The following is a 25,306-nucleotide window of genomic DNA, read 5'->3' as shown; positions in this document are numbered from 1 at the left end:
ATAGTTTGGTTTTTAAAAAAGGTAGGAATAGAGATGGGCAAAAGTTTCAGCCAACAGCTTTGGCAAGAGCCCAGAATACTCAACCACCATTTGGACCAGAAGCAAGTTTTCTACTCTTAGCCTGTTCGAAATCTAGTATTAATGGTAAAAAAAAAAGTAAAGTGCAGCCATTATCAACCCACTGCAGGATGGAAGCCTCCTCAACAATTCATGCTGAGGGAAATGGACCATAATCTGCCACGCTGGTCCAGTGCGGGTTGGCAGATCGACCGTATTCAGCAGTCAGGGGCTTGAACCCCGGTCTACTCAAAGAGTGTGTGCTACTGCACTCCCGCTCCTGCCCACTCGGCTACGGAGGCCGTATTAATGGTACTGATTAATAACTGCTTTACAATTATTGAAAGCTTTGATGTATGCAGAAAATGAACCTGGAGATTTGGATACAAGCCAATTGTGATATGCAACATTCTTATTTTGAACAGCCTTAGTACATTTATTGCAAAGCCAAGATTTAAATAATGGATGAGATTTTAAGGTGGAGTGTGGAAAAAAGGATTTCATCCCTATAAGAATAATTTCACTGACACAATCTGAGCAAACATTGACAGAAAATTTGAAACAGTGATTTGACCAAGGAAAAGAAATCTTTCAGCTAATCTCATTTTGCATTCTTGTAATGTCAAATAACACTAGGTTGAAAATGGCCACAAGAGAAAGGCTCCACTGGTGAAGAGATCATCACCAAGAAGATACCTAAAGAACCACTTACCTAGAGTACCTAGAGAACCACTCACCTAGACCACATACTTAGAAGGGTTATTTGTAAGAAAAAGATCAAGCTTCTTGGCTGCATGTTAGGATTGTCTGGTATTCTGGTAGGAAAATGAACAATCTATCACGGTAATTAGTAATTGCAAAAACCACAGCATCTCGACTAGCTGGGTCCATGTTACTAGAAAATGGAAGCCAGCTGGAGTTCTTAACATTAAAATATCCAAGAAAAATGACCCAACTGTTAGGAAAGTTGGACTAAAGAAAGTCAAGTTTAAAAGAGGAAGCCAAATTAGTGGAGTAGTGAGAACGACAGAGGTGACAGATGAATCTGACAGAATGTAGTAGAGAGATTGAAGCCAAGAAGATTCCAAATTACTAAGTCTCTGATAAGGAATATCTGAGTGGACTCAGTTGTCCAAAAAATTGCCCATCTCAGTTGTCCAAAAAATTTGGACAACTGAGATGGGCAGTGGTTGAATCAACTGATAATTAGGATTATGTCAGAAAATGGGATTTTGAAGACTAAGTGGAAATAGACATCATTGAGATTGGAACTGTGACTACGTATATTTGTTAAATGAATGAGGAAGTGTTTTGGAGTTTTAGATCTTTTTGCAGATAAGTTTGTTCTATTATTTTGACAATTCATGATGTATTCAGTAGTAAGAAAAGGTGGAGGGGAAAATGCTGTATGAAATGAAATTCTTGGATGTGGCAAAAATGTATACCCACACACACGACAAGAATGTACCCAGTTCCTTGACATAACGTGGCCTCTACAATGCCCCTGTATACACAATATTCTGACTCCCAGTCTCTACCTGGAAGAGTACCGTCAGTGAGATTATAAACTATCTGATCTGGAAGCCTCGTAGAGGGTTAGAAATGGGTTCAGTCCAGTGGACTATCTTAGTGGCCAGCCTGCAAACACCGCTTTAGACCTTTGCCCTTGAAATGTAAGGAAGATTGGATATCTCACCAGGATGTCCATCCTAACCTCAAAAGACATAAGTCATACTGCATGGTGGAAAAGATGGGTGGTTGTTGGAGCTTTGCTCTGGAGACTAAACATGGGTTCCACCACTTCAAGCACACTATTGCACCAATTGATGAAAGTTATCTACCACCTAGTGTTGCCTGGTAACAGAGGGGCAGCATTTGTCCCTGTCGTGTGGGTGCCACGCCTCAACACCTGCTTACATTGGTTCACACCTGAGTGGTCACATCCCGAATACCAGGTGCTGTATTTCAGGACTTGCACAGGGGATTATAGCCAGAGTTACTAACAGTCCCACCATCATGAAGGTGCAAGCAGAAGATTTGGCTGTCGCAGACCAACCAGCCTCCACTGAAATTAGGTCCATTTGATTTGTGTGTCACGAATATCAGTTCCATCAGTTTTAGACTCCCAAGCAGCAAGCCCAGCTTGATATACCAGAGTGAATGTCTGTGACAGCCTCAAGAATCAAACTGTTCTTATGTATTCATTACTGTTGTATTTGTAAATGAAAATAAAGAAATAAATTTGCAAAATCTAAAAAAATTAATTTTAACATAGTTTTACTACTTTAATAGGAAAAAACAAAGAAAAATTGTTACTACAAAAAAAGGCAGGAAACTATGTTACAACAGCGAGAAAGAGAAGAACTCAAAGTGAGTCAAAAATATGGGCTTCTCCATAGTGAATCCAGAGTTAGCAGCTATTGCTGTTCTTTCCCTAACAATGCCTGTTGTTTTTGTTCTTCTACAACCATATAATTTCTGCTATTTTACTATCAAGAAATATTTCTGAACAACATATATGGATGGTTAGCATAATGTAGAGAAGAAGGATACAGTGGTAAATGATGCAAGTAAACAATCAGCACAAATGCCACTGTGAAATATTGCATTTCTTTCTATGCACTGCATATTGTCTTATGCTTATTTGTTTATGTCTTATTACATCACATTTCCTGCCATTTGAAATGGAAAAATCAAATCTACATACCGTAGAAAAACATTATATTCTCCAGAACTTTATAACACATGCAAAACCTTCTGTACACGTCTCGTGAAATATTTAATTATTTCTTTGACAGAAATTAATTAGTTTTGTACCATACAAGTACAATGAAACTGTTGCTCATTATGGAGAACAATGCCATTATCCCATATGCCAATTTTGCAGTGTAAACTAGCGCATGTGAGAGTAAATTTGTTAATGTAAATTAGCATAAATATGCATATTTTTTAAAAAAAAATTCCTATTTTAATATAGTTTCACTATTTTTTTTGTTGAAAAAATGGAGAAAAACTACGTTATGACAGTGAGACAGTAGTCAGACTGATTTTTGAAAAAGACAAATTTGCCAATACAAATCTACAGTAATTAATACTGTTATAGCACTGCACCACTAAGACCTTGATCTTTGAATTTAAAATAAGCCATTAGTGTTTAGTTGCCACAGCATCCAGTAGTTTTCTTCCACAGAAAATTCTGAGTAGTATTTACTTATGTATTTTGTGCATCTATGTCTATTGTACTATTATTTGAGGCAAGTAATATTTAATATGCATTTAAAAGTCTGACACTTTATTCTGTAATATAGTATTATTATTAATCTCAAGTAATTTAACCTTTTAATTTCAGTAACCCTCAGCACATTAAAGAAAGGCAAATGGAGTGATGTCAATGTTCCCTATGGTTTCACTTGTATGACAGAAGGATGGAAATCAACAACCACAATGTGTATTGTGTTGCTCATTATTTTTAAATTTGAATCTCAAAACCACAAAAGCTATCTGAACATTTCAACAAACAGAATGGTAGTGAAGCTGGTAAACATACTCTGATGTCCAAGATGGCACAATTCAATATTAGCATAACCATCAGCATGTTTGGGTTCGCATCACTTGAAAAGACTTTGTTATGAGCATCCTATCAAGTTGCATCAGCAATGTAACAGGCATTTTTTTTTTTCTTGGCAAGAAGCCTTGTACAATTGCTGAAGAATTAGTGAAACCTTGTGCACTAGAATGGCAGAAATAGTACTGGGTTCAGAACCACAAAAGAAGCTTCAACAGGTTCCCTTATCAAATGACATAACACATTCTAGGATTCATGAGATAAGCCAGGCTATCTTACAGCAATTTATAGAAGATATCAAAGCTAGTCCACTTAAAGTGGATATTCAGCTAGACAGTTCGCCGATATTGATAGTTGCAGTTGGCTACTGGTGTTTATACAGAAGTAAAGGGAAAAGAAATTTTACAATTCTGGTTTTGTGAACCATTGCAATTAACTACAAAAGAATCAATGTATTTAATCACATCAAAGACTTTCTTTGAAACATGTGCTATTGATCAACATAAGATCAATTTATACTGATGGCATCCCTGCTATATTAGGTAAAAATTTAGGGTTTGTTGCATATGTAAAAAAGAGAAGTATCGTGTTATGATTACCCATTGTATATTGCAATGACATGCACTTGCTGCAAAAACATTGCCAGCAAAATTAAGGATTACTATAGTCACAGTAGACAAAGTTAACTTTATCAGAGAATGTGTGCCAAATCACTGCCTCTTCCATGCTCTTTTCAAAGAAATTGGTGTTGAACATACGACAATTCTTTTCCACACAGAAGTGAGATGACTTTCCTGCAGACAAATGCTAATGTGTATTTATGAAATGCACAAAGAAATAATAATTCAGTTGCTTTCTAACAAAAGCAGTAATTTAGTTAGTGACTTAAAAAATAGTCTATACTTTGCCTGGCATACATGTCAGATATAAACAAACATCTTAACAAATTACACACATGAATGCAAGGATTTGGGATGAAGATGGAAAGAGCCAGAGACAAGTTGTGCATTTATCTGAACACTTCCAACTTGGATAAAACATGTTGAGATGAGAAATTTTGCTAACTTTCCTTTGCTCAAAGAAACTTGTCAGAAAATGAGGAACTCATCATTGCACCTGAAGTTACAGAGCATTTGCAACAGTTAGGTGACTCTTTCCAAGAGTATTTTTCCACAGGGAAAAATATCCTCAGAAAGAGTTGCATTTGACATTAAAGAAGCACAGAAATTGATACTGGATCCATTTCTTTTTAACCTTGATTCCATCAATGATAGCGATTTAATGAAACATGATCTCACTGAATTACAAGCTAATGGACAAATTCAAATGGAGTTGAAATAATGAACTTGGAAAATTTCTGGTGTCAACTAACACCAATTTCCATGACTGGCCAAGACAATGCTGGAGATTCATGTCCCATTTAAAACAACCTATGTGAGATGGTATTTTCGTCACTCATAATACATGTAAAAACAATGGCCAGAAACCACTTAAATGTGAGTGAATGACATGGCCATTTAAAAAAAGTCACTCGCTTCATGAATATTATTGAATAGAAGCAACAGCAGAACAGCCATTTAGCTTGTAATTTAATTTTAACAGCAAATTAAAATAAATATATAATTCCTCTGTCATTCCAGAATTTTTTTTTTATTTTTTTTATTTGGTTGTTCTAAGCTTTAGAGAGAAATTACCTGGTTTGTATCTCCTCCACCAATTTATCTAAAATTAGTATGTTTATATCATGTTTAAAGGACTTATCTAACTGAACAATTTTTAGTAAGGGATGCAAGAACATATTTTGAGAACAAAAAGGAGTGCTGCTTGCTATATAGGTTTAAGAACCACTGATCTAAGGAAAAATCCTGAGACTGACTGCAGAGTGGCTTCAGGGTAGGAGGCAGAGGGTTGTGATTAATGGTTCAGATTATGTCAATTTAAGAAGTGGTAATCCCCAAGAATTGTTGTTGTTTTTATTATTTGGTTTTTAGGAGCATTAACTAAGGTCATATTGCTCCGGGAATATGCGGTGGTCATTCCCTGACCTTCCCGCATCCTCTGTATTTGGTGGAGACGGGCTCAAACCCCGGTCTAATCAAGAAGCGCATGCTACGCACTGCTGCTCCTTCTCACCTGGCTACAGAGGCGCCCCAAGAATTGTTACTAGGACCATTGTTATTTTTGATTTTCTTGATAACATCAACAAAGGGATACATTGTATGATTTGAAAATTTAAAGATGTTAATATCTGTACAGTAGTTAATGGCCAGGGCCAAACAAAAAATTGCTCAGGATGACTAAGCATTAAGGAGTAGTCAGAAATGTGGGAGCTAGGTTTTAATGCAGCAAAATGCAAGATCTTACACTTGAATGGCAGCATCAAAATAACTGATACAGCAGACTCTCAATTTCATCATCATCAGCCATTTTCAATCCACTGCAGGATGAAGGCCTCTCCAGCAACTTTCCAGTTCCTTCTGTTTTGAGCACTGGCCATCCATTTACTACCCACAAACTCATGAATTTCATCTATCCATCTCCGCCTTTGTCTTCCAGGTTTTCTTCTAGCTCCTCTTGGATACCATTCTGTTATTTTCTTAGTCCATCTGTCATCATGTCTTCGAGCTATGTGTCCTGCCCAAGATCATTTTAGTTCTTTAGTTTTGATAAGAATGTCCTTTACTTGAGTTTGCTGCCTAATCCATGTGTTTCTCTTCTTATCTAACAGTCTGATTCCCAATATGATTCGTTCCATTCTTTGCTGTGTAGTTCTCAGCTTCTCTTCCATTCTTTTGGTCAGTGCCCAAGTTTCACTTCCATAAGTCATGGTGGGGAGTATACATTGGTTCATTATTTTACGTTTCAGACAAACTGGGATATTGCTCTTCAGTATGTGACTATATTTCCTGAATACTATCCAACCAAAATTTATTCTTCTCTTGACTTCCAGCCATTTATCATTATTACAGCTAATAACTTGTCCCAGATAAGTATATGACTCCACCTTTTCAATTACTGCTCCTTCAATCATTATTTCCCTTTCTGTGGCATACTTGTTCATCATTACTTTTGTTTTAGCCATATTCATCTTTAGTCCAAAATCCTTACTAGCTGTGCATAACTGATTAAGATTTTCCTCTAATTCTTTGGGATCGTGGCTTATGACAACAATGTCATCTGCAAATCGTAAATGGTTTAGGTACTCTCCGTTCACATTGACTCCTTTCTGCGACCAGTCTAATCTTCTGAAAGCTTCCCCAGGGGCAGCAGTAAACAGATTCGGATATATTGTGTCTCCTTGTCAAACTCCTTTCTCAATTTAAAATTTCCTACTGTCTTTGTCTAGTCTAATAAAAGAGGCAGCACTCTCATATATTTTCTTCAAAATCATAATATGGGGTATCAATGCCTTGTCTTTCCAGTGCATGAAACATTGCCTTATGCTGTATGGAGTCAAATGCCTTTTCATAATCCACAAATGCCAGGCATAATGGTGTTTTATATTCATTTGCTTTCTCCATTAGCTGTGATATTACGTGAAGGTGATCCATAGTTGAGAATCCTGTCCTAAAGCCAGCTTGCTCTTTCGGTTGATTCTCATCAAGTATTCTTTCTAATCTGTTAGTAATGACCCTTGTGAACAACTTGTAGATGTGGGATAACAAGCTAATTGGTCTATAATTTCCAATTTCTGATTTATCTCCTTTCTTATGCAGCAAAACTATGACTGCATTATTCCACTGCTTAGGCATCACACCTTTTCTAATGCACTTTGTGAAGAGCCTTGCCAGTTTTTGTGTTATGTCTCTTCCTCCCAATTTTAACAACTCTACAGTAACTTCATCTTCCCCCGGGGCTTTCTGGTTCTTCATTTTCTTCAATGCATGTTCTACCTCATCAGGAAGAATATTGGGTATGTCGTATGTGTTGCTACTTTGCAATCCATCTTCCCCACTGCTGGCATCATTCCCCTGCTCCATGTATAATTCTCTATAGTAGTCTTCTGCTATTTGAATTATGCCTTCTCTGCTGTTTATAAGTACACCATCGCTATTCTTCAGTTTCAGTATCATTTGTCTTTCTGTATTACTGCTCATGGTTGCTGATTTAAATCCTTTGTTTTCCCTTAATGCTTGTTCTACTTTTCTTGTGTTAAATCTTCTTATGTCCTCTCTGAGTCTCTTTCTAATGGCTTTGCATAACTCAGTATACTCAATTTTATCCCTGTCAGTGTTTTTCTTGCTTTTCATTTGTCGTCTTCGGTTCATCATGACAAGTGTTTCTTGACTAATTTTTTCTTCTTTGGATTTCTTTTTCCCTATAGGTTTCTTGGGCTTTATCACTTTCAAAAAGTTGTAATATTCCTCGTCGATATCTTGGTTCTCAGCAGTCTGCAGAAGCTCATACTTGTTCTTAAGTTCCAGTACATACTGCTTTTTCTCCTCTTCTGTTATCTCAAAGACCTTTGTATTATTTACTCGAGTCGGTTTTTTCCTTTCCTTTCCTACTTCTATATCAAGTGTATATCTTACCATTCTGTGATCACTTCCAACATTAACCTTATTCTAGATGGTAACATCATTCACAATATATCTTCTGTTAGTGAGGATGAAGTCGATTTCATTAGTAGTTAATCCATTTGGACTCTTCCATGCCCATTTTCTGTTCACCCTTTTCTTGAAAAAAAGTGTTCATTACTGACAGTCTTTGAGATTCTGCAAATTCCACAGTCTTTCACCTCTTTCATTTCTTTCACCAATTCCAAAATTTCCTATAGTTCCCCTTTCTGCGCTGTTTTGTCTTTTTCCAACCTTAGCATTGAAGTCTCCCATAATAACAGTGTAGTGGGTTTTTTGCTCATCTAGAAGACTCTCAATTTCGGTGTACATTTCTTCAACCTCTTCATCATCATGGCTCGATGTTGGTGCATAAATCATTATAATCTTTAGCTTGTATCTCTTAGAAATCTCGAGTATTAGTCTTGACACTCTTGGTGATGTACTTTTGAATTCCAAAATGTTGTTTTTAAAATCTTTATGGACCAGAAACCCAACTCTACCTTCACTCCTTTCACTGTTTTCATTGGTGTACAGCAGATTTCCACTTGATAAACTTATAAGTGATTCATTTCTTCTTCTTGTTTCAGCCAAACTGATGATATTCCAATTCACATTTTCTAATTCCTTTTCCAGCTCTAATATCCTGTCTTCACCGATGAGTGTTCTTACGTTTTACTCTCGATTTACCAGGACACTTCAAGACTCCAAATTAAAAAAAAAAAAAAAAAACAACCAAAAATCATAAAATTCAAGTAATAACTAGAATAGGTATAAACAGATGCTTTGTAAGTTGCAAATAAGCGACAAGAAGCAGCATTATAATAAATCGTCATTGGGAGATTAATGTGCCTATTATCTTGCAACTCCCGCTGTCTTCGCACCCACCGCTCAAAAAACAAAAAAGACACCAAGTGTTTAGTTTGTTTTAGTGCATCGCATCGATTGCACCGCAAAAAGACAAATTTTGTTTCGTTATTTATGTCAGGGAAGTAAAATTTTTTTTTATAGTAAATATATACAGTACACACACACACACACGCACACTGGAACTTCTCTATTATGAACTTCTATTTAACAAATTTCTCTTTAGTACGAATTTTTTCACAGAATATTGCACCTTGATTAACCCCATATAGTGAAATGTTAGTCTCTCTATAACGAATTCTTAAAATTAGTAAAAGCACTTTTGAAGATTTTCAAGCATTTAGTGCTAAATAGCCACTCAAATATATGGCCTCCTTCCCTCCGATATTGCGCATTAACATCTGGAATTAATCATCCTTTTAGTGACCACTTGTGGCCATTGATGTCCGTAGAAGGGTCTTTGTTTCATTTTTGTTACAGTTATAAAACCAAATGAGTTTTCTTAAAAGTGGTCATAAACTTTACAATAAATAAGGTAGATTTGTAAATTGATGTTGGCTTAGGGGAAAACGAAATTCGCTGCGATAAACCTTTAGCGTGCTGCGGCGGCAATACATAGAATGCTACCCTAGTCGGATTTTAGTAACGCCTACTGAGTGACATTTGCTTCTCACCTCAATCATACCATGTGACCTTCCTGTCAATCATTATATGATATGTCCGTTCTCACCTAACTGGACTCCCAGTAGATGGTTTTCATGAATTTTTAAAAATTTTTTTTTTTATTTCGTTCTTTTAGAACAATTTGTCATCAATCACATAGGTTATATGCTCTTGTATTTTATTTTTTTTTCTGAAAATTAACATACAGCATACATTAACCGTAAATTTTCTCTCATGTATATATGAATTAAAGTTGCATATTTCTTCAAAGTGATTGACAGGCAAGGTTATGTGATACTGTTGAATTGGCAACCGAACATCGAGTAGGCAGTACTAACAATTCACTATATGGCCAGGGCAGCAAAGTTTGCAGTGTATGTATCGGCAAGAGTCGCAGTCCAGTAATTTTTACAATTGCGAAAACAATGCCGAAGAGAAAGTGTTTAAGTATTAATGATAAAGCAAAGATTCTTCATGATATTGACCAGGGGTTTAAGAAAAAAGATATTGCGGAGAAATATGGCACACATGCAAGCAGCTTATCTATGATTTTAAAAAATCGAGAATCAATTTTAAATGCAATTGACAAAAAGCGAATTAAGTTGTGTATATATGAAGATGTTGATAAAGCTGTTTTAAAATGGGTGCAAATGATACGTGAAAAGAATATACCAATATCGGTCCAATAATTAAGCAAAAAGCTCTGAAATTTGCACAGTCCCTTGGACATAGAGAATTTAATGCAAGCACTGGGTGGCTAGATAAATTTAAGAAGTGCCACAGAATTGTGGAAAAGGTTATTTGTGGAGAAAGTGTTAATGTAAGCGAAGAAGATTGCAACAGTTGGAGAAACAATACCTTAAAGAAGATTTTGGAAGAATCAGCATAAGGATGTTTTTACTGCTGACGAAATGGGTTTATTCTTTAAATGTTTACCGAATAGAACACTTGCTTTTAAGGATGATAAATGTTTTGGCAGAAAACAAAGCAAAGAAAGAATCACTGTGCCAGTTGGAGCAAATATGACAGGAAGTGAAAAATTAAGACTTTTAGTCATCGAAAAATCAAAAACCCAAGATGATTTAGAGGCACAAAATCTTTGGAAGTTGCCTACACCTTTAATAAAAAAGCATGGATGACAAGTGGTATCTTTGAAGACTGAATATTAAAACTAGACAAGCGTATAGCAAAAGAAAAAAGGAAAATTGTGTTGGTAACTGAGAACTGTCCGTTTGGCACATCCTGTCAAACGTAAGTGTGAAGTTGTTGTTTTTACCACCAAACGTGACGTCAAAACTCCAGCCAATGGACCAAGGCATTATTAAAAATTTTAAATTTCATTATTGAAAGAGAATAATAATGAAGATTGTCAATGCGTCATCAGAAAATAGAAACTTGGAGGTTACCTCAGAGATTGCAAGTCTGAACTGGCAAGTTTGAACAAACAATGTCATTGAATGCACTATTCAAAACTGTTTTTCGAAAGCGGGATTTGCACTGAATACAGAAGTCGAACAACAACTGGACGAACAAGATGAATTGCCCCTTTCACAACTGAAAAACTTTTGGACATTATTAGAATCGTCCGGAAACATCGAAAATGAAATAACACTGGATAGTTATATTTATGTAGATCAAGATCTGACTACAACAGAACATCCAAATGAAGATGAAATGCTGCTGAACAGTGTTAAACGCGACCGTGATCACAAAGAAATTAACGATGACGCTGAAGATGCATCAAAACAACCCGTAGAAAAGTCAACTCCCGAAGAAATGGTTAACTATTTTAAAACGGTTCGTATGGGTCTACAGTTTTGTGAAAATGTTCCTGATAATGTTTTTAATGCTCTGAACAAAAGTGAGGTTTTCTTTGAGAATCAGAATTTTTTTAATTGTACTGTGCAAACAAAAATTAATTTTTTTTAATTTGTGATACTTACTGGCGAAAATTGTGTAAACGTAATTTAAATAAGTGTTTATGAAACAAAATACATTAAAAATAAATGTGGATTCATTTTCTAATTAAATAACAATTTCTAATAAAAAAGATTCTCTGTATAACAAGTTCTCTATAACAAATTTTTTCGCTGGATTTATCAAATTCGTTATAGGGAAGTTTGACTATATATATATATATATTTTTTTTTTTTTTTTTTGTTTAGAAGTAAACACAAACAAGTTCCACTTTCAGTTAAGCAAAAACTTGAATTATTCAATAGGTTTGAAAACGGTACATCTGTTAAATCTTTGATGAAATATTATAATGTTGGTGACCAAACATCATAAAAAATAAAAGGAAGCTATTAGATTTAAAATCGACATCGAAAAAATAAAGGGAAGCATCGTATTGGACACGCGAGTTGTACGTGGTAAGTTTTTTTTATCTATCGCCATAATTTTTACGTAGGTTTCTGAACATTTTTCGATGCAGTAAGTCCCCGACTTATGCAACTATGGATTTACGTAAATTTTTTCGCCCAATTTTTTTTTTTTTTTTTAGGATTGTAAAATTTAAAACAACAAAAAATAATAATAATAAGCAATCAATAAGGACGATCACGGCAGGCACAAATTGCAGAAGCGAGATCGGAGCAACAAGCAAAAAAAATAGGAAAGAAGAGAAGATTCTTATACTTTATTTATGGTTTTTTTTTTTATATGACTGAAGATTTCAGTGAAGGGACACACATTTCACCATAATAACATAAAAACCCACAGAATTCTAGCTATCGGTATTTTCACAAATGCAATAAGATCGAGTTTACTACCCATTTATAATTAGATGCACGAACAGAACAGAAAAGACCAATAACCCGGAAATTGTTTTTATTGTTTTATGGCAGTGACCTGCAGAAATGTGCTTTAGTAAAATGAGAGCTCGAGAGGGGTGATAATAGTGAGTTTTTGCCTTAACTCTGTGAAGTTCTTTACAGAAAATTTAATTTTTGACTGTTTTGGTGCCTACTAAGAGAATAAGTGACAGCAGTACTAGTAAATCTATGAAGAAAAGGAAAGCGATCGATTTGGATCAGAAAATTAAAATAATAAGAATGTATGAAAATGGTCAAACATTAACAAGTATCCTGCTGAATTCAGATTTGTCAATAATAATATAGTAGCAATATGTTACTAGTCATTCCTGAGTTACATAAAACTCAACGAAGTAAAAAGTCCTGGAACGTATTCCTACATGTCAGGGACTTCTGCATTTTTGGATTAACCGGGAAATCGATTATCCGGGATTTGTTTTTTTACCATCCATCCCGGAAAATCAAGAGTCTACTGTATTTGGTGGGGCTGAATTAAAACAGTACAAGGGAAAAAAAGGATTTGGATATCACAATTTCATCAGACATGAAGTTCCCTGAACAGTGTAGCCAGGCATCAACGAAGGCTTACGATGTCTTATCAATGATTTATTGTACATTTTCTTTGGGAAGGGAGAAAATGGAGAGAGACAGATGGGGACATCATAATCCTACTGTATAAGGAAATTTTAAGACTGCACTTGGAATACTGTGTTCAAATGTGGATACTGCACATTAAGGAAACAGAGCTTCCTGAAAAGTCCAAAGCTAGGCAATGTGCCCGGTGAGACCAGCAGTGAGATGTCCATATGAGGAAAGACTTCAAATAAGTAGACAGCAGAGTTTAGTAACTAAGCACCTTAAAGGAGGCCTGACTGAAGTATATATGGCTCTGAAGAGAGAAACAAATGAATGAGGGTGGAATTTTTCACTGTTAGAAATGATTCCAGAACCAAGGGCCCAAATGGAAATTAAAAGGAAAGAGGTTTAGACTGGACTGCAGAAAATTTTCTTTTAGCCAGCTAGCTGTTGATTACTAGAATAAGTTACCTGCATAGATGATTGAGGCTGACAAGCTTGAGGAGATTCAAAGGTCAGTTGGATCATTACATATGTGAGGAAAGAGTCAAATAGGTTGTTTGTTTTATTGTTCTTATTTTTATTTACTTTATTTTTTTGGATGGTGCAACAAAAGCCTCATATTTTCTTGCACTATGGCAAAATACTAATATTTCGTGGGTCTTTGATGAATATGACACAGATATCACGAAGATTGCCAAGGCATAAAACAGCTGAAAACTTTGAGGTTTCATTCAAGAAAACCAAAACAAAACAGCCTTCTCCTCTCCTCTGGCTTCCTTCCATTTCATCTGTCATTCAGCTGCTGGAGAGCCTACTAGACCTGAACCCCCATTACAGTTACATCAGCAATTGTAACAGGCATTTTTCTTTTTCTTGGCAAGAAGCCTTGTACAATTGCTGAAGAATTAGTGAAACCTTATGCACTAGAATGGCAAAAATAGTATTGGGTTCAGAACCTCAAAATAAGATTCAATAGGTTCCCTTATCAAATGACATAACCCATTCTAGGATTCATGAGATAAGTCAGGCTATCTTACAGCAATTTATAGAAGATATCAAAGCTAATCCACTTAAAGTGGATATTCAGCAAGATAGTTTGCCGATGTTGATAGTTGCAGTTGCTGCTGGTGTTCATACAGAAGTAAAGGAAAAAGAAATTTTATTGATGCAACTGTACGCTCTGGGAATCGAATGAACTTAGTGTCTGTTCTTCTTTCTCCACTTTCACTGGTGCTGAAATCATCTAACTGATATTCCAGCTGCTCAATAGAATGAAATCTTAAGCAAGGTTCAGCTACATTTATAATCCAGATTTATTAATTCTATTACAATACCATTTCATGATTTATTTATGTTCTATATACTTATTAAATGATCTGGTATTTTAATATAGCTACAATGATATAAAAACTACAATAAATATGTTGATAATTTTAATCCTGAAAGGTTGAAATCTTGAGCATTTAAGAATGCTATTATTATTAATATTTAGAAAAAGCAATTATCATTTAAGGCCACAGTGTACTGCTTTTGAGAATGCAAACTATGTTATATTTTCTATTTTACATAGATATAATACATTGTAATTGATAGTTAATTGTTGTTATATGTTATATAACATAACAAGCCAGTTATACATATTTTCTTTTGTAACTCAAGTCTTTCCAACTAGTACAAATAGAGTATGACAGGATATTATCACAAAAAAAAAAAAAAAATTCAAATAAATGCAAAAAAATGCTATTAAACACAAAATGTATTATTAATTAACCTAGCAACCATTAACTCAGAAATAGTATGTTTTCAAGTGGTCCTACTTCACTTAACTAAGCATAAATCCCTAAATATTTATTGTGCAACTCAATGCAAACTTTTTACACATGCATATTATGAATAAACAAAATTTTTTACCTGTTTCTTGCCTGGCCTCTTATGTTCCTTTTTTGTCTCCTCCTCTCCTTTTTTTTTCTTTTTATCTTTTTTCCTTTTTTTTCCTTCAGGATCATCTTCTAATAAGAAAGTCAAATAATGTTAAAATGGTATTTTGTAAATTATAAACATGTTTTTATATTTCGCATGTCTTAATGAAATGAAAGTATTCAAGGTGTAAATCAAAAAGTTCAGGGACTGAACTAACATTTTGGAAATGACGCTGTTCAGGTGAATCTTCTCCAAAATATTTTCCTTAATAGTGTATACACATATATCATTGCTTCTGAAACTTCTGGAAGCATTTCAGATAGGCCTCTTTTGGAATTGCTGATAGTTTGAGTGTCACTCAAATAATTTCCTCAGTCATTCCAAATCTCTAACCTCTAAGGAACTTTTAAATTTGGGAAACAAAATCAAAATCAAGGGGAGCTAAATCCAGTGAGTACAGAAGACTGGCATTTTGGTGTTTTCACGACAGTGATGGAGTGCTTCCTAAGAGAAATTTTTGAATTACAGTGCAGAGTGCGCATGGACCTGTCATTCTGCATGTGCCAATGAAGCCTACTTTTGCAACTGTTTTCTCTGAACTACACTGTGCAATCATCAGAACTGTTGCAGTATACCTAGTCAATGTTTAACCATGAACTAAAATTCTTAATGAACAATGTCCTGCTAATCACAAAATAAAATAAGCATGATCACATTTGATCAAGATTGTCTTGTTTTTTTGTATACTGCTACAAATAATACAACAATCAAAAAGCCCAATTGATAACCTCAGGGTTGTTGTTGTTTGGTTTTTAGGAGCATTAGCAACTAAGGCCATATTGCTCCGGGAATATGTGGTGGTCATTCCCTTGACCTTTCCGCATCCTCTGTATTTGGTGGTGATGGGCTCGAACCCAGGTCTAATCAAGAAGCATGTGCTACGCACTGCTGCTCCTTCCCACCTGGCTACGGAGGCGCTCATAACCTCAGGGGACCTCAAAGAATAGCCCCGAGGCAATTCAGAGCCAAGAGTACAGCCATTTTCAATCCACTGCAGGATGAAGGCCTCTCCAGCAACTTTCCAGTTCCTTCTGTTTTGTGTAATGGAAATCCATTTACAGCCCACGAACTCTTGAATTTCATCTATCCATCCAAAATTTATTCTTCTCTTAACTTCCAGTCATTTATCATTATTACAGCTAATGACTTGCCCAAGATAAGTATATTGCCTCCTTTCTGCAAACTCCAAACTTCTGAAAGTTTGTTCAAGGGCAGCAGTAAACAACTTTGGAGATATTGTTGAACACCTTTCTCAATTTTAAATTTGCCACTGTCTTTGTCTAGTCTAATGAAGGAGGTAGCATTCTCATATATTTTCTTCAAAATCAATGTATAGCACATCTATGCCTTGTCTTTCCAGTGCCCAAAATATTGTCTTATGCTGTATGGAGTCAAATGCCTTTTCATAATCCACAAATGCCAGGCATAATGGTGTTTTAAATTCATTTGCTTTCTCCATTAGTTGTGATATTATGTGAAGGTGATCCATAGTTGAGAATTCTATCCTAAAGCCAGCTTGCTCTTTCAGTCGATTCCCATCAAGTATTCTTTCTAATCTGTTAGTATGATGCTGGTGAACAACTTCTAGATGTGGGACAACAAGCTAAATGGTGTCTAATTTCCAATTTGTGATTTATCTCCTTTCTTATGCAGCGAAATTATGATTGCATTATTTCACTCCTTAGGCATCACACCTTTCCTAATGTACTTTGTGAAGAGTCTTGCCAGTTTCTGTGTCATGTCTCTTCCTCCCAATTTTAGTAACTCTACAGTAACTTCATCTTCACATGGAGCTTCTTGATTCTCAAATTTCTTCAATGTATGTTCTACCTCAACAGGAAGGATATCGGATATGTTGTATGCTGCTAATTTGTGATCTTTCTTCCCGACTGCTGGCATCATTCCTTGCTCCTTACATAACACTTTATAGCAGTCTTCTGCTATTTGAATTATGCCCTCTCTGCTATTTATAAGTACACCATCAGTATTCTTCAGATTCAGTATCATTTGTCGTTCTGTATGACTGCTGATTTAAGTCCTTTGTTTTTCATTAATGCTTGTTCTACTTTTCTTGTAGTAAATTTTCTTATGTCCTCTGAGTCTCTTTGTAATGGCTTTGCATAACTCAGTATATGTTTTTTTTTTTTTTTTTTTTTAAATACCTAGAAATAATAACTAATGGAGGAAAGAGAAAAAACCCAGTGAGAGAAGTTGACAAATGAAAAGTAAAGGAAAATAAAAAAACAAGCGATGAAAAGTAAAATGGAAGCAGTAGTCATTAATTGTTATTGTTTGTTATTTGGTTTTTAGGAGCATTGGCAACTAAGGCCATATTGCTCCGGGATATGCGGTGGTCATTCCCTGACCTTTCCGCATCCTCCGTATTTGGTGGTGACGGGCTCGAACCCCGGTCTAATCAAGAAGCGTATGCTACGCACTGCTGCTCCTTCCCACTTGGCTACAGAGGCGCCCAGTCATTAATTAAATTACCAGTTAAGTGAGGAGACGTTGATTCACCTCCCACAACAGCAATAATTAAAAAATAGGTTATGCACGTAATCATTATCCTTATTAATTTTAAACCTAGTACTGCAGATTATAACCAGTGCCAGACTTTACATAATACATAGCCATCACCAACTAGGAGAAATCAACTTTCTCTACAACATTACAGTGTTCTTCGAGTATTACAGTAATCTTTCTGTATTCCAGATGCCAAACAGCCTCAGTGATGCAACATGCATTATAGAGAATACAATAACACCACCTCTTTTCATTGGCAGTGCAAATTTTTTAGGTGTCGGGAGAAGAGGGAATATAGAGTCGGCAGTTTTCTTCCAGGTGTTTCTGTAGCACTGATGTTATAACTTCACAGAATCCTGGACATTACAATGTTCCTGGGTAAAAAAGAATGCAAGCAACTAAAGGAAAGTGATGGACCTCAGCATCTGGAGGATGTATAGTGATGCATGTTCAGTGGCATTAATCAGGTCAAAAGTAGTTCCCACTAATCTAAGATTTGCTTGGGGTGGTCACATTTCTCAAGATCAGCTGACTACTGATTGCTTTATCTTTTATCCAAATCCTTAAAGCAATAGGACCATACCCCTACTCATTAGCAGATAATACCATGTCACTACAAGGATGCATGAAGTAACTTATAATTTGTATTGTCACACACACGTTTACAGTATACAGATGGTAACAGGTGTGAACCCAACCTTCTATTATTATTATGTCCAGGAAGAGTAAGGATGATCATTTTCAGTTTTGATTTTATAAATTTCACTTGTAATCGAGATAAGCCAAGAATGTCATTTTTCTGTCCCATGGGAGAAATATAACAATATTATCTTCTCCGTAATATACTGGGGAAAAGAGAATTTGGAAGGGTATCTGATTCAAAGTCTTCCATAAAGGTCTGCCAAATTAGAATGCAGAAGCTCATAGCCAGGCTGCAGGTCTGTCTATACACAAAATAAATCTTCAAGCACAAATTCAGATTTGTTCAGGTGTGTGTGTGTGTGTGTGTGTGTGTGTGTAATAATTTGGTTATTTTTCTTTCTTTGATGGTACCCTCAAAAATATACAAAATCACCCCGCCACCCAAAAAAATTGGACAGCAGTGTTCTAGGTGACCAACTCATTTTCCCAGATTCAATCTTGTCTGAGAATTGAAAGTCTGTGAATCCCAAATTCACAGACTTTCAATTCTCTGAAGACTAAAGCAAGGCATTAATTGTACCAAAGAAGTCCTTAGTATACCAGATTATTTCATCCGTCTCCTCATATCCCAGGTAAAATTTATGCAAGTATTTTAGAAGAGACCATGGCCAAGTTCAGGCCAAGCAAGGAAAGCCACAATCAAATATTTGTGCTAAGACGAATTTATATAAAAGTCAGGGGATCATAATAAACTCTGTATTTAAGACCTGGCTGACCCTGTTAATCATAGCAGTTAAAAAGTGAAGTTTCATAAAGAGTAAAATATCTTACCTTCTTCATTTTCTTCATCTTTCTGATCTATTTTTTGAGCCACAGTATCTTCAACTTTACACTCATTACTTTTCTGAGGCTCCTTAAATTACATAAGAGAAAACATTTTATATATACAGCAAGTATCTCATCTGAACTACAATTCAGATAATTATTAAAAGTATCAGTACATGTAACAGAATTACATAACTATATTATGTAAAACTTGTTAACAGAAGGGACTGCTTCTACAGGGATGGGATACACTTAAATAGAAAGGGTGCAAGAATATTTGATGATGCTATCGAGGCAGTGTTAGGTGGGTCAGAAAACTGCTAGCTTGGGGGGATACAAGGACTAACAGATTAACAGTAGCCACTGGGAGAGGTGAAAGTGATTCTTGCACTGCTTCTATTGGAATGAGCAAAAGCCTGGAAAACAAGATGCAGGAGATTTCAGAGACTACTGGAAGTCATTGCGGTACTAGTAAACACATGGGTTGTGTTAGGGTAGCTAAGAAAAAGAACAGGTGCATGTATACTTGCGTGTACACCAATGCTAGAAGTTGGGTATATAAATTTGAGGTATTGCTCAAATCATCAAAGGCGGATATTGTTGGGATATCAGAGACGTGGTGTCACACAGATATAAGAAATGCAGAACTGGAATTTGGGGAGTACAATGTCTACAGAAAGGATAGACAGGATAGGAAAGGAGGAGGGGTTATGCTATTAGTTAAGAAACACAAAATCCAAGGAAGTGAAGCCAGTCGACATCGCTGGACACTGCAGTCAAGTCAGTTTGGTGTGACATAAGCATTGGGAGATCAAAATTGAGAGTACGAGTGTGCTATAGGCATAATGACTCTCATTAGTATAATAAGAAACTGTACAGGGAAATAGAGTGGGGCAATAAATCAGAGAGTCTTATAATGGGGGATTTTAATTTCCCAGATATTGACTGGAATTTGTGGGTTGGTCACTCACATACTAGCAATGCTTTTGTGGATTTATTGGATGATTGTTTTCTACATCACCATGTTCAGGAGGGGAGGCAACTAGAGGGAGTAATATTCTTGATTTGATTATCAGTAGTGATACTTCATGCATTAAGAATCTGCAGGTAAATGAACCACTGGGTGGCAGTGATCACAGTGTGCTGAAGTGGGATTTACTCAGAGAGGTAACTACCATCAGGGGTAAAGGGAATGGTTATTGCTTTCGTAAAAGCGACTACGATGGTCTGAGGCAATATTTAAATTCTGTACAGTGGGACCAACTAATGATGTTACCAACAGCAAATTCAAAATGGTAAGCATTCAAAGAACTTATCTTGGAAGCTACTAGGCTTTACATACCAACTAAGAAATATTGTTCAAGGTTTAGGCCTAAATGGAGGTCAGATGAACTAATGAGACATATGGCAGAGAAGAAAAATGCATGGGATACATATAAATTAACACGTGACACAGAAGCCTATGATAGATATAAGTTGATCTGTAACCAAGTTGCAAAGGAGGTTAGGCAGATGAAGGCAGATTACGAGAAATCTTTGGCAAGGGATGCAAATAAAAACAGCAAAGAGTTCTTTTCTTATGTAAACTCTAAAAGGAAGGGGATGAATCAGATTGGTCACTTGATATCGAAGGTTCAAATGTTGACGATCCTGCTCAGGTAGCTAACAAACTAAATGAATATTTTGCATCGACATTCACACATAAGGAGTTATTCAGCGAGGGGAATGCCAGAGGTGTATTCAAATCTGGCAGTAAGCTAGATAATCTTGTAATAACTGAGAGTAAAGTGAAAGAGAAATTGTTGAAGATAAACACAAGAAAGGCACCTCGTATGGATGGGATCTATCCAGTTATATTAAAGGAGGCAGCAAAGGATGTAAGCAAACCCTTAGCCAAAATTATGAGAGCTTCCTTGGACTCAGGGGTGTACCCATAGACTGGAGATGTGCAAATGTGACCCCAATTCACAAAGGAAGATCAAAGGCTGACACAAGTAATTATGTTTCACTTCTGTTCCAGGAAAATTAATGGAGCCACTGGTCAAAGAAGCATTGCAGGATCATCTAGACATAGTTCGGACACAGCATGGTTTGTTAAGGGGAAGTCTTGCCTGACCAATTTGATTGGATACTATGATGTAGTCACAACAGAACTGGATGCAGGGAATAATTTTGATATTATATATTTGGATCTTAGAAAGGCTTTTGATACTGTTGCACATGGAAGACTACTGCACAAATTGGAGCAGTGTGGCATTGGAGGCAAATTGCTGCTATGGATAAAGGGGTGGTTGAGGGGGAGAAAACAGAGTGGTAATCAATGGACACTTCTCATCGTGGAATAATGTTATTAGTGGAGTCCCTCAGGGCTCAGTGTTGGGTCCATTATTGTTTTCTGTATTTATAAATAATATTGATGATGGTATATCAAGCTTAATGTCCAAGTTTGCAGACGATACAAAAGTTGGCAGGGTTCTTAAGGACACTACTGATGCTATGCTGCTGCAACAGGATCTGGAAAGGTTGAGCAGATGGGCTGAGAGGTGGCAAATGAAGTTGAACATTGATAAATGTAAAGTACTACATATGGGAAACATCAACCCCAGAGCAACATATCAACTCTGTGGTACTACACTGACAGTGGTAGAGAATGAAAAGGACCTGGGGGAATTGTGCAGGCAGATATGAAGTTTTCTGAGCAGTGCAGACGGGCTGCAAGAGTAGCTCATGGTGTCTTATCAATGATATACAGGAATTTTTCCAGCAGGGATAAGGAGGTGATTATTCCCTTGTATAAGGCAATGGTCAGGTCACACCTAGAGTACTGTATACAGGTCTGGAGGCCTCATTTCAAGAAGGATGTAGAGCTGCTGGAACAAGTACAAAGGGCAACAAGGTTAGTGAATGGAAAAAGGGTTGCTCTTACGAAGAAAGGCTTAAGTTTTGCAAATTACAGTGTCTGGAGACTAGGAACCGGCGAGGTGATTTGATAGAGGTGTATAAAGGCTTGAATGGTTTGAGCATTCTCAATGCTGATGGGATTCTGCCTCTTACGCAGAATAATCACCTGAGAGGGCATAAATTCAAATTGAGGAAAGACAGATGTAGGATAGATGTCCGGAAATTTGCCTTTAGCCAGCGGGTAGTTGGGTGGTGGAACAGACTTCCATCTCTTGTTGTGGAAGTTGATAGCCTAAATAAATTTAAAGCTCAGCTGGACAGGTATTTCGAACGAACGAAGGGGTGAAGTGGAAGTGTTTTTTTTTTTTTTTTCCCCCCCTTGGCTGATGCTGCATAGGCTTGCTTTCTTGCATCATATGCCTTTACTAATGCTATCTACAGTAATATACAGATTCAGTCAGGACATGGAGTTAAAAAGGTGGTTAGGCAGGCGAAGGCAGATTACGAGAAATCCTTGGCAAGGGATGCAAAGAAAAACAGCAAAGAGTTCTTTACTTATGTAAACTCTAGAAGGAAGGGGATGAATCAGATTGGTCCACTTGATATTGATGGGTCAACTGTTGATGATCCTGCTCAGGTAGCTAACAAACTAAATGAATATTTTGCATCGACATTCACACATGAGGAGTTATTCAGTGAAGGGAATGTCAGAGGTGTATTCAACTCTAGCAGTAAGCTACAGAATCTTGAAATAACTGGGAGTAAAGTGAAGGAGAAACTGTTGAAGATAAACACAAAAAAGGCACCCGGGGTGGATGGGATCTATCCAGTTATATTAGAGGAGGCAGCAAAGGAAGTAAGCAAACCCCTAGCCATAATTATGAGAGCTTCCTTGGACTCAGGGGAGGTACCCATAGACTGGAAATGTGCAAATGTGACCCCAATTCACAAAGGAGGATCAAAGGCTAACACAAGTAATTATAGACCTGTGAGCTTAACTTCTGTTCCAGGAAAATTAATGGAGGCACTGGTTAAAGAAGCACTGCAGGATCATTTAGACAAGACTTCAGTTATAGCTCAGACACAGCATGGTTTTGTTAAGGGGAAGTCTTGCCTGACCAACTTGATTGGATACTATGATGCAGTCACAAAAGGACTGGATGCAGGGAATAGCTTTGATATTATATACTTGGATCTTAGAAAGGCTTTTGATACTGTTGCACATGGAAGACTGCTACACAAATTGGAGCAGTGTGACATTGGAAGCAAATTGCTGCTATGCATAAAGGGGTGGTTGAGGGGGAGAAGACAGAGAGTGGTAATCAATGGACACTGCTCATCGTGGACTAATGTTATTAGTGGAGTCCCTCAGGGCTCAGTGTTGGGTCTATTATTGTTTTCTGTATTTACAAATGATATTGATGATGGTATATCAAGCTTAATGTCCAAGTTTGCAGATGATACAAAGGTTGGCAGGGGTTGTCAAGGACACTACTGACACTATGCTGCTGCAACAGGATATGGAAAGGTTGAGCAGATGGGCTGAGAGGTGGCAAATGAAGTTTAACATTGACAAATGTAAAGTACTACACATGGGAAACAGCAACCCCAGAGCAACGTATCAACTCTGTGGTACTACACTGATAGTGGTAGAGAATGAAAGGGACTTGGGGGTGGTTGTGCAGGCAGATATGAAGTTCTCTGAGCAGTGCAGACGGGCTGCAAGAGTAGCTCATGGAGTATTGTCAATGATATACAGGAATTTTTCCAGCAGGGATAAGGAGGTGATTATTCCATTGTATAAGGCAATGGTCAGGCCACACCTAGAGTACTGTATACAGGTCTGGAGGCCTCATTTCAAGAAGGATGTAGAGCTGCTGGAACGAGTACAGAGGAGGGCAACAAGATTAGTGAATGGAACAAAGGGGTGCTCTTACGAAGAAAAGCTTAAGTTTTGCAAATTAGAGTGTCTGGAGACTAGGCACCAGCGAGGTGATCTGATAGAGGTGTATAAAGCCTTGAATGGTTTGAGCATGCTCAATGCTGATGGGATTCTTCCTCTAGCTCAGAAAAATCACCTGAGAGGGCATAAATTCAAATTGAGGAAAGACAGATGTAGGATAGACGTGCGGAAATTTGCCTTTAGCCAGCGGGTGGTTGGTTGGTGGAACAGACTCCCATCCCTTGTGGTGGAGGTTGATAGCCTAAATAAGTTTAAGGCTCAGCTGGACAGGTATTTTGAACGAACAGAGGGGTGAAGTGGAAGTGGGTTTTTTTTTTTTTTTTTTTTTTTTGGCTGATGCTGCATAAGCTTGCTTTCTTGCATCAAATGCCTCTACTAATGGATTCTTAACCTTTTTGTACAGTCACCGCCCAAGATTTCCCTGCCACTTTACCTCCCTTATTCTAGTTTCAAAAGTTTTAAGTGAAATAGGAGGCTTCTTAAAATTCATTTTTAAGAAGCCTCCTCATCTCTCTGGTTGAGAATGTCTGATACAAAGGGCATTTATGAAGTTCATGCATGGCCCAAGTACAAAAGGGTAGTGATACAGTTATGTCGTAGTTAAGGAATATGGAGGTGTGAATAACATGAATACCACCTGATGTGAATCACTCCCCCCCCCTCTCCATGGCTATTATAGGCTAGTTGCATAGTTTGTAATTTTCATTTGATGTTTGCTCCTGCCCACAGTTTTCCAAAAATAGGCATTGTTGTATATCATAGCTCTGCAACATCCAGATAAATATTTGAACTGGCTTTGAAAATAGTGTTTTACATTTCACAATACTCCTACATCTCCTGTTATTCAGTATAGGTTAATATTATAATTTTGGTTTACAATGTTTGCTGTTAACTGTCTCATATAACTGAGTGTTGGATGATTTGTGCTGTTCATCTGTTACAAAGCTTGGACAGCTAGATTAGTCACTGGGAGAAATGGTCACTAACAAAGCATATACTGGCTGATCACAGCTGCACAAAAATAAGTATAAAAATACACATTAAAAAACAATTGGAATATTCCATCAAAAATGAGTTTTCATAGATACTGCTAAATTTGCAAATTGTCATAAAATATAATACTTCCATTATATTTTACTTTTTGTCTGTAAAAAGTTCAAACATGTCTGTAAAAAATATTGTGACAGGTCAATAACAACACCTGCTAATTTTTAAGGTAGTTCATATGAGTGGGGGGGAAGAGAGATTTGTCACTTCAGTTCTATTAGGAATAGTTGAACTGGTGTGCAACTGCCATTTTTGGACTGCAATTAGCTCTGAAGTTGAACTACATTTGTGGTGTGGAAATTTGTATGACAAGGTGAACACGCTG

General features: G+C 36.7%; 1 protein-coding gene across 1 annotated transcript in view; it reads right to left on the bottom strand.

The window, feature by feature from the left end:
* eIF5B (eukaryotic translation initiation factor 5B) overlaps positions 1-25,306 on the bottom strand; it is a 609,831-nt gene that overhangs the window by 503,070 nt on the left and 81,455 nt on the right. Inside the window, exons 5-6 of the mRNA XM_090369319.1 lie at positions 19,077-19,158; positions 15,012-15,109 (exon numbers count right to left, since the gene is read on the bottom strand). Coding sequence (XP_090225445.1) covers positions 15,012-15,109; positions 19,077-19,158 — 180 coding nt within the window. The remainder of the gene's footprint in view (positions 1-15,011; positions 15,110-19,076; positions 19,159-25,306) is intronic.

Source organism: Mastigoproctus giganteus, chromosome 3 (genome assembly GCF_048544385.1).
Source record: "Mastigoproctus giganteus isolate SK-2022 chromosome 3, ASM4854438v1, whole genome shotgun sequence".
Taxonomy (NCBI): Eukaryota; Metazoa; Arthropoda; class Arachnida; order Uropygi; family Thelyphonidae; genus Mastigoproctus; species Mastigoproctus giganteus.
The sequence above is the reverse complement of the archived record's forward strand: the minus strand, read 5'-3'. Positions and strand labels throughout refer to the sequence as shown.